The sequence below is a fragment of the Lytechinus pictus genome, chromosome 2 (assembly GCF_037042905.1).
Source record: "Lytechinus pictus isolate F3 Inbred chromosome 2, Lp3.0, whole genome shotgun sequence".
Taxonomy (NCBI): Eukaryota; Metazoa; Echinodermata; class Echinoidea; order Temnopleuroida; family Toxopneustidae; genus Lytechinus; species Lytechinus pictus.
Window position 1 is genome coordinate 15,808,492 of NC_087246.1, and position 10,735 is coordinate 15,819,226.

The window sequence follows — 10,735 nt, forward strand, 5'->3', positions numbered from 1 at the left end:
ATGAAATCATTGGGTAAGAGAAAAAACATTTCAATAGAACAAAATGTGAATATCAAATTATCATGGCGGTATATGTCTATTCTGTAGAACATCGGTCACATCTGTGTATTTTCATCGTCCTTGGGGGTAAACTTGTATTTGAGTGGAGGCAAAAGTTTGGTACAAGAGACTAGTCGTACCTGTAGGCCACTGGTCTGGTTTCCCCTGACCCTCCACTGCCCATTGACCACGATGGGGGTGGGGGCCAGGATCCGTTGATCGCTGCCTGAGCCAGAGATGTTTACCAGCTGTTGCCTCCTTGTGACTGGTGTAGTCTATTTATTCAAACTTTGATACTTGGTTTATGGGTGGAATCATTTGGCGAGAGAGGAAGGCGCTGGATGGATATTTTTTAAGTGCATGAACACGGAGCCTTATGTTTATAGTGTAAAAAAAAAAACACAACTTTGCATTTTTCACCCTGTTTGAGGTGAAGTTGTTTCGGGTAAAAATGTGTCTTGTTTGGTGTGTGAGACTAGGGCACCTGACCCCCTACCGTGTAACTTGTTTGATTGATGCCTAGCTTTTCTGGTACAGCAAAGTTTTGTACTGGACCTTGTTGGGGAGGGAAGATGAGTGGATTGGCGTTGATTAGAGATTGGGAGACATGTGCCCTCTATGTTAGCTTTGGGAAAAGGCACTTCCAAACAACAAGGTCCAATCTGGACTACTTATCACTTTGCATTGGATATGACAAGTAAGCTTGTGAGAACGTTACCCCTGCTGTTTGGGGGAGCATTCCTTCCCATAGTGTACACTGACAGTCTAAAACTCATATCATCCAGGAAGCTGACACATGTCTTGTACGTTGTAAAATCAGCAATACTTTATTTCGAAAGACACTTCCTCAGATGGTAGCTTTATAAAGAAGTACTTTGGATATATCGTTATAATTTTACTGGAGGAAGTGAAAGTTACATTGGTATAATACTTGTATGCCTGGATCAATAGAGCAGACAACTGTGAAGATCATCAGATTCATCCTACATTACGGCGGACTTGAACATTAATTGTTTTGTTACTACAGGAAGTATGTGCATTCATTTACAAGGGATATAGGGAATACACCTCAATGGACATTTCCTGGGAAGACATTCTTGGGAAGCTGTGATGTACATGAATGACCCATTCTATTCATCCTCTCTGCAGACTCGACAAGCATATCCCCAGCTCAGTAGCATCTTTTCGACTATAAATTATGGCAGGAAAAATACTTGTACATGTACATGTTTTATGTCACTTTCAGGTAATTGTTAATCACCTCCACAGAAATTCCTGAGAACACGGCAAGAGATTTGTGATCAGCACATCTATAATAACTTTGAAATTGTGAAGCAAACTTTGTATCACATTGCGCTTGAAATTTGTTGTCCCTGGAGCTACATGTACAATGAATCTGGAACATTGGCTTTGAATACATTGGGAAGATCATTTTAAGTTTGTGAAAGGAAACAACCTGACAAATGAGACAGAATATGGTACAGAATTTCCTGACTACAGGTGTATATTCGATATTCTGCAAGAAGCTGCCTACAGCATGATCATTTCTTCATGATCAGAGATCTGGCTTCTGCCTCCATTCTTTGTTTTAATACTGCAGGGAGTACCGTAATTGTGACTTATATTATTTACAAAGTATACAACTTGAATGGGACTTCCTTGAGTCATATTAGACATTCATTCAGGACACCTTGATTTGTGCTTCAGCTCTACATGTACATTCAAGATTGTATGTAGCCCTTGACTGGCCTGGAACTACTGCAGGAAGCCAAGACAACATTTCTCTCAAGGTTTTCATCACTATCATTTGAAGTATCAACATGAATAATTTCATCAGATCAGCCAAACCACCTGGTGTGCCGGGAAAGAAAGTAGGTTATTTTAAATTAGAATGTTGTGAATTTTCTTTTACCGGTTACTCATGCTGAACTTTTTCCCCCCACTTTTTTGCACTATTGCACTCACAGGCTATTCAACTCTTTGTTACAGGCCATCTGAACTTTTGAGCAAGGACAGTAGTATTGTGAATCTAGAGGAAAAAAATCACACTCCTCAATCTGTTAGTTAAATAAGTGCACTGAAGTGTTCAATTTTACCAAATAGTTGTATAGTATTCACTGGAACACTTGTACATTTTCTGTGTAATTTTGAAAAGCAGTACGATACATCTTTGTTGCATGAATCTCTTTTGCCTGTGAAGTTGTATTAAAAAAGCTGATGCTCGTAGCTACTGAGGGAAATTCTTACAGCATGGATTATCTTTCAGAGGTATTTTCTTTCAATGCATGTCTATCATACACTTTACACAGACAGTACATGTAAGCATTCAACTAAAATTAACTGTACAGTACATGTACAGTATGTACAGTACATGTATGTAGGTACTGTTTTGATTGTTAAATTGCTGAATTTTGACATACAGTACAATGTACATATGCTTGTATGCATACTGTTGTTTGTTTGATATTAAGTTGTTGACATTGTACAGCATGCATACATTTATAGTGTCCACAAAAAAGAACATTATGTACATGTACATGTAGACTGGAGAGTCAGAGTGTAATCAATGAATGCTTCATGAAACTCCTTTAATGAATTTACAGCTTTATTCCTACAAACTGAACACATCTGTGAAACATATGTGCATAGTTGGCCTACATGTTTTATTAGTTGTGTAACTTAAATAACAAAGTACTGTACATGTACATGTAGGCCTACATATAAGTTGATAGGTTATATATAAAATATACCTTAATCTTGTTTCTCATTGTTTTTCATGATTATTGATTGTGAGATTGAATTGGAGAGGTGTTGTGTACAAGATGGTGTTACTTCCGGTTTTTAATTCTTGTTTTTTATTGAAAATCATATTTTAAACTGTGGTACAGGTCTCTTTAATTCAACATACAGGTCCTTTATTGCTTTAACTTCACCAGAAATTAGATATTGTTATGATTTTTTTTGCTACAATGATTCTTCATTAAATCTACATGTATTATTGACCCTGTTTTATCATTTAAAAGGTAATCAAGTATTGAAACTCAAAGCTATTTTTCTTGTACCATGTCCATTGCATTGTCTCATGTATCATTTGAAAGTATACGGTATATGCACAATTTGCACATTTTTCAAATGATCATGATGATAAACCACCTGAGTGGTATACATGTCAGAAAGTGTGCATTATCATTGTTGTTATCGTTGGCAGTGGTGGTGATGTTGTAATTCATTGTTATTTTCATTATTATTGTTATCATGATTTGAGGCTTATTACTAAAGCTAGGATACTAATTGATGGTGATGATAGTGTGCCTCAGATTGACAGTCCTTTATAAATATAATTTTCATAATAATCATCATAATTATGTTTTGTACATTTAATTTTGTATATTATCCTTTATCATGGAATGCCCAGAATAAACAGAGGATGGTTGACAAGGAAATGGCTATGGCAGAGAATAGGAGTTTAGCAGACTTCAATCTATCACGAGAAACAAGGTTACGGGAAGGACGCAACCAGCTAGCGCGACTCCACGAAGAGGCCAAGAGGATACGAGACGTTTATGATGTAGACAGGAGAAGATTAGGTATGTATATTAACCCTTTGTCCACTAGATATCAAACTGAAGACTGCTATCACATTAAAAGCCCATGTAGCCAAAGAAACTTGAATAAATAAAGAGAGGATTTTCACAAAGTTGTGTGTTAAGAATGCACATTGTAAGAAGGGCATTCTTAGGATGAGTAGACCTACAATTCAATAGGCACCTGTGGAGTGTCATCTCTAATTATATAGAAGTCATCCAGAAGTTGTCAAGAATAGTGGTCAAAAGGTTGAATACTGCAAACCATGTTTTCATATAGTTCGAACCTAAAGTTCCAGTTGATGTTTCTTTTCTTTTCAGAGTCTTTAAATGAGAATTATTCATTGGATGCTGCCAAAGTCATGTTAGAAACCTCAGCAACCAAGACAGAAGAAGAATCAGAGGTTAGTATTATTGGGTTACAAATCCCACGGTTGGCTCTTTGTAGCTAATCACAATTATTCCAGGAATAAGATCACAGATTCAAATCATGCGATATGTGACAGTGGGAACTTGGTGTTACATAAAGCTCTTTGATAAATAACTATATGACAAATTATTGGAATTAGTTAATATGCTAATGAAATACCAAAAAATTTTCATAGTGTTTTTATAGTGAAATGGGGCTGAATATCTCTACTCCAATTCATACTAAGTAATGATTGATAAGCTTCGTACTTTAATGCTTGTTTAAAATAAGTCTTTTGATCTACATGTACAAAGATTATTTTTCAATTTAACTGATTGAAATTAAAAGAACTGAGGTGCTGATTAGCATCCTAAGTACATGTATGTTCCCGTCAAACCTAAGGTCATGCATAACTTAACAGCTCTATGAATCTCCCCTAGATAATTCTTCAACTTCAAGACAGGATCTCCAGGCACACTTATTACTTGTGTGGTTGAAACTTGAAATTAACCTCATATCTCAGTACTTACAAGCAATTCAGTTACATGAACAAATAATGGGTTTATTTTGTGTCATGAAGTATTTGAGAGGACAGAGCAAAAGGTGGAAACATGGGGTGTGATCAGACCGAAAAATGCTAAAAGCATTTTGTTGCTGCAAAGTACCAATGCTGCCCTGATTAATATATTGTAAAGATGATATGGAAGGGATGTGGTATGTTCCCTGTTCTTATGCCAATACCATATTACCAATGCAACAGAAGTGAGCGTATATTGTTTATCCATTAAAAAAAAAGACGCAACATTTGTGACATGGCCTAAATTATATGAACAGTGTATGGTTTGATTACTGTAATATTACTGTAGTATACAGGGTCCCATCTGCAAAATGAACGTAATTTAGGAGAGGGCAAAATACTGGTAAATTCAGACCCCTTAACATGTTAAATGAGGGAAACGTCAACTAACATCAATGTTATCCAAGTATTACATTAAAGGGATATCTATTTCACTTTCTGTGGGTTTTTCTGAAACGGAGGGTAGTGAGGGTTGTAATATATAATAAGCCTACCAACTTTAGGTAGTTGAGGGATTTCTGTTTGTATTAATGCATGAAAATTACGATTTAGGGACTTTCAGATATATATGAGATCCATGCAAGTACTTTGAATTTCAGTGGAAATTCAATAAGTCTGTTGTTTTATCACAGTCAAGGAAATGAAAAGTCCATTTCCTGTATTGATTACTTGAGAGGATGGAAAATCCTCATTCAAAATCTTGGAAGAGACGAATGATTATTTCTGTTATTTAATCAGTATAAAAGAATCCCAGGAAGACTGACCACAAGTTTTTATTTTGGCCTTTGGGTCTATGTAAAATGTATCACATTTTCATGTTCATGTTCAAATATGGTCTGTTATACATTTGAAATTATAAAGTAGGGAATTAATGAGAATGTACAAATATATATCTGAGGGTTCATTTCTCTTCATTTGAATTTATCATAAATGTTTTCTGTCTCAATTGTAAAAAAAAAAAACATTGAAAACTGAAGGCAAATGCTTTGTGTTATACTATGGTTCATAAGAAACGACTTGCCTTCTAGCATTCTAATAATGGCATGTAATATTGTGACAGACCTTTGTGGATATCATAGGCATGGATTCACAGGGCAAGGCAAAAGATGTGCATGTCCCTCTTACAAAAAAAAAATGAAAGGTTCCTCACCCAATTCCTGAAATGCCTGTCATGTTTGAAGTGATAATTTGTATGTGTGTTTTTTTTTTTTCATTTCAGATTTTTTGGAGAAAATTCTTCTTGGTTTGAATGGGGACCTTTTTTATGTTTGTCTGAAAAATTTTGTCTCCCCATTTATGAAATTCTTGATCTTCCCCTGGATTATATGAATGCTTAAACAGCTTATTTAAATTTCTGGTATGTTACGTATATATATTTTTTTTGTCAACCTGCACATGGAAAAAAAGGGAATGTTTTTTTGTTCAACTCAAGAGGAAGTACCTTCTTGTAAGTATTTTTTCTTGTTAATATTATTCACACTTGACATGAATCATTTGTTTGTTTCATCCCCACTCAGGAAATTGCTGAAGAGTTCTTGAACGGCAACTTACCCTTATCGGATTTTGTTGAACAATTTATCCAGAGGCGCTCGATGGCACACATACGACGGATTAAATCAGACAAAATGCAAGAACTGTTGAGAAATTCTAGTCGAACCAATCCTCCAGCTGCACAGAATGTAGATATCCCCATGACCACGCCCATGGGCTACACCCCCATGCCCACCAGACCTGCACCAGCTGTCCCCCATGCTACCGGTAGCCAGATGTACTATCCTGGATACCCGTCACACACCCCTGCACCTGTTCCTGCCCAAGTGGCAGCCAGTGGGTCGTCATGGTCACCCTACCAAGGATCGTCCAGTACACCATCCCTACCGGCTTATCCCCGTTAACAGCATCTTATAAACTGCCAAAATGAGACTGAGCATTATTAGATGAAGGCACTGGTAATGGAGGCAGTGACAACAGGCAGCCATCAACAAGTGCAGTCTGAGTTCAATCTTGATGCTAATCATTCTATGCTTGGACAAGTTGAGGGAGCTAGATCTAGTACACCTGTCCCTATTCTTGAGAGGAATAAATGAAACTGCTTTTTCATCTCTGTAACCATTTACAAATTAAGTCCTTAGTAGTACATTTTAAATTCAGGAATGTTGCTGCTGTTTAGAATTTTCAAACTCTGTTTATATTAGAAGGCTTATAGGTCAGGATATACAATAGAATGGCAGGTTTCTTGAGAGTGTATCATAAAATTGTTGCCATATCAGGCATGGAAGAACCTCATGCTTAGTACAAGGAATGTGGTAGAGCAACACTCATTTTAATAGAGCAAGTTTCCCCAAGGGTATGGCTATAGAGCCAAGCCATCAAATTGGTCTTGAAAATAATTACCAATTCTGTAAAGTGAATTCTGATTGTAAGAGCATTCATTCAAGAAATTTATTCAAAATGGACAGAGCAATGTCACTGTCAATTTATAGAAGGATATCTATTGGATGTTTCATAAAAAAGCAGTTCGTTAAGTTACACACAACTTTGCGCACAACTGGAACGTTTTCTTAGGTGCTAAGTCAGTCGCATGCCATAGGCATACATCAAATAGCAAAAGATGGATCACCAGTTGTGCATGAGGTCATTCGTAACGTACATACAGCTTTATGAAACACCACCCACTTGGTGCCTTTAACAGATTAAAGAAAATTGCTGAAATGTAATATGGTACTGAAATCCATGTGATTGTCCATTGAAAATCACTCACAAAACTTCTCCCCTTATTACAATGCTAGAATCAATTCTCCCTTGATTGGGATTCTAACTTTAACATCCCCAAGCATTCTTTGACAGTGTCCATAATATTTCAAAGAAAATATTTTTCATATATATGCTGTTATTAGTAGGATCAGCCTTGATTGTTATTATAGCAAATTGTATATCTTACTATATAATCATGCATGCTAGCCTTGCTTTTCTATATGAATATTATGATGATGAAATGTTAAATCTGATCATGTATTGATACATTTTGATTATAAAGGCATTTACACTGCCATTTAAAGTTAGCAGTCTCTGTCATAATCATTTTTTTTTCTACTCTTCATTTAAAAATAAAACTTTAAAGATCTTAAACAATCAGTTGGGTCATACTGTACTGGAAAAATCTTCTGAAATCTAGTGGAAAGCCCTGGCTCTACCACCAATGACAACTACCTTGGTAACTTAATTAGTTCTTCAGGCTTAAAATCATATGGGTGTAGGAGGGGGTTGGGCTCTGCCTTCCCCCCCCCCCCTCCAGATAGGGGGGGGGAGAAATGGAAAATGATGAAGTATGATATCATTTTCATATATGTCAAAAATATATTCCAAAATTAAATTCTCATAAAAAGGCCCAAATTTTTGCTTGCTTGCTTACAAAATTTGAGTTTGTGCCCACATGGTTTTGTTTATTATACCACTGCTGAAAGTGATTTGAATAAATGAGTAAAATAAGCATAACACTGAAGATGTCTGGAGTTCTCTGATCAAGTCATCTCCCTATTTTTCTTTTTTTTAAATTTCATGTGAAACTACAGTTATTCAAATTTCTGCTCTAAAAATTAAAACCAAAGTTGACTGCTGAATCAATGTGTAAAATTGTAGTTTCTTTACCTTGTGTAAAGTTTTAGCGAAAAGAAATATATTTTAATATGCAAATGTATGAAAACTAAGATTACCCAAAAAGAGAGATTAAGCTTTCAATTCTTTAATTTATCAATTTACTCTTTTGATTCTTATTATACTATCTTTGGCCCCTGAGTACCCCTTTATGTCAACAGTTAAATCCTTTTTTCCTTGGTACTAATACTACTGATGACAAATGTACCAGATAATAGGAAGTTCAATGCATGGTGACGCTGATCTGTAGAAGTATTGATAGATATTTTGTGATCAGGCACCACGAAACTACCAAATAATCACCAGCAATTATCTGTTAGTATGTGATTGGTTCTGGAAGAGGATATACAGCTTTGAAATGATGTATAACTCAATATGATCCCAATACCATTTACCAAAAGAAGAATATTCACTACCAAAGAGGGGGTTAGAATTTGCCAGTTTATTGAAGTGCTCTGATGACTGGTAGCCCATTATGAACAAAGGTGACAATTGGAAGATTAGATCTCAAAAGAATTTTTGTGGAAGGAGTCATCAATTCACCCCAAAGTGTTAATTTAAACACATCCTGTTCTTTGTAATGAATCAAGTATGTGTATCAGTGAAAAAGCTTGCTTTAAAATGAATTTATATATTACATTGAAAGTCAAATGGTGATGTCCAGAAATAATTTACAGTAAAAAATGTATTTAAGAATCAGTCATGAAATAGCAGCATGTGTTTATTTGGTACAACCTAGTTTTACAGTACATAGACAAGTGAATGATACTATCAGAAAATATCTCAGTACATAGACAAATTAATGATATTTCCAGAAAATATAAAGAACGTTTATTTGATAGTTATGACCAAGAACAGTGTTGACAAGCTCCAAATGATGATAACACTGTGGATCCAGGTTGTATTTGAGAAATACGTTTGTTTGTATAAGTTGAATTGACAAATTTCATAGGGGAATGTTCAGATTTTGATCAATAACCATGACAATGAGTTTTCTATTTGTATGTACCAGTTTAAAAGTATATTCTTATTTTGTTTAATAAGCTTAATGATTAAATGATGGTGTGGGCTGTCGCAGTGCATGAAATTCATTTAAAAAATCAACAATTTTTGGTCAGATTCAGTTGTAAATTACACTATACATAATTCTGTGTCATTACTATTGCTTTATTAAAGGATTCATATTCCTGTTGAAATTTTTAGTTTTGAATGTGATTTGATTGAATGATATCTGTATGATCTTGCCATCGGGTGTTGTAGGACTAAGGGTCTTTTCATTTTTTTTGTACCAATATATTTAGGAACTCTAGATTAGATGTCTTTGTGTGTCCAAATTTCCTTTACACTTTTATTGTTATGTTCATACCTAATATTAATGAATAAGTTGCCCATATGATCCCTTTATCTTCTAATTGATAATGTGACAGCCTTTCAAGTAGACATTACCATGGTCTAACAAGTTTTGTTTTTAATATAAGGCAATGTCATGATGTAAATACGGCATCATTATTCACATGCTTCAATTTAGTCTGTTGTGCCAGTCAGTCCTATTCAAGGATGAAAGGTAGAGCTTAAGATTGTTATGGGGGGGGGAGGAGGGGGTCATACAATATGCCACTCTCCTTTGACTAGCAATGGACGATTCTCTGTGGAATAGCACAGGAAGCACTAAAACTTATATGCTGGGTTGGGATGAGGTTTCATGATTTTTTTTTCTTTCAAGTCTAAAAATAACATCACCTTGTTGGGCCATTGTCATAGAGTACCGAAGTGACTGTCACAATTTTATTTTATTTTATTGTTTTTGATACCATATTTTGGTTGAGCATGATGGAAATCACCTACAACCTAAATTTTTGGGAATCGGTCCATGGGCCCGAAGATAGGACCTCATTAATACATAATTGGCCCTACTGAAATCAATGTATTATTGGCCTGGTTCTAAATGTAATGAACCAGGCCAATAATACATTGATTTCAAGTTGATGGCAAAAAAGGATTAACGATCACTCCCTTTGTAACATTTTGAATCATGCTTTTGGCAATGAATTTACTTTTTTTTGGCACTTACCTTTTGGCAGCTGTTATTCATTGCATGTTTTGGCAGTATTATTTCCTACGTATGATTTGCAGTACTGTTTGATGTCTCAAAAAAAAAATTATGTCATGATATATTAAATTGTTTTTACTTGTACTTCATTCTGATTTTTGAGTGAAATCTTTAGAGTGATTAATTCATTTTGCACATTTAATTTAATGCTCTTGTAGTGTTCTCTTGAAGAAATTTATTTGTAAATTAACCTGCATTTTGATTTATATATTTATGTTTGGAGTGATTAAAAGTTTGGGTGCTTTTATTCTAAAAATGTTGGAGGGGTGCAAAGTGATTTGGCTATCACAGAATGGTTTCATGCACTGATATGGCAGTGTACACCTGAATCTTAGCATGTGTTTTTCTTGTTTTTTCTTGCA

At 35.2% G+C, this 10,735-nt stretch overlaps 1 protein-coding gene across 2 annotated transcripts; it reads left to right on the plus strand.

Annotated features, from left to right (window-relative positions):
- The first annotated feature begins 594 nt into the window (after positions 1–594).
- On the plus strand, positions 595–10,457 carry LOC129254716 (vacuolar protein sorting-associated protein 37B-like). Of its 2 annotated transcripts, none has more exons than XM_054893227.2 (5): positions 595–1,910; positions 3,455–3,626; positions 3,945–4,027; positions 6,127–10,163; positions 10,234–10,457. In XM_054893227.2, the coding sequence occupies exons 1-4, from the start codon at positions 1,860–1,862 to the stop codon at positions 6,502–6,504; spliced, it is 684 nt and encodes a 227-aa protein (XP_054749202.2). In that variant the 5' UTR covers positions 595–1,859; the 3' UTR covers positions 6,505–10,163; positions 10,234–10,457. The 2 variants fall into 2 exon arrangements, with proteins under 2 accessions (XP_054749202.2, XP_054749203.2); XM_054893228.2 differs by lacking the exon at positions 595–1,910 and adding an exon at positions 2,025–2,307.
- Positions 10,458–10,735: the final 278 nt, after the last annotated feature.

Coding starts and splice junctions, on each gene's coding strand:
- LOC129254716 (XM_054893227.2), top strand. CDS start 1,860: ATGAATAATTTCATCAGATCAGCCAAACCACCTGGTGTGCCGGGAAAG. Junction 1,911..3,454: donor CTGGTGTGCCGGGAAAGAAA/GTAGGTTATTTT, acceptor TGGAATGCCCAG/AATAAACAGAGGATGGTTGA. Junction 3,627..3,944: donor TGTAGACAGGAGAAGATTAG/GTATGTATATTA, acceptor TTTTCTTTTCAG/AGTCTTTAAATGAGAATTAT.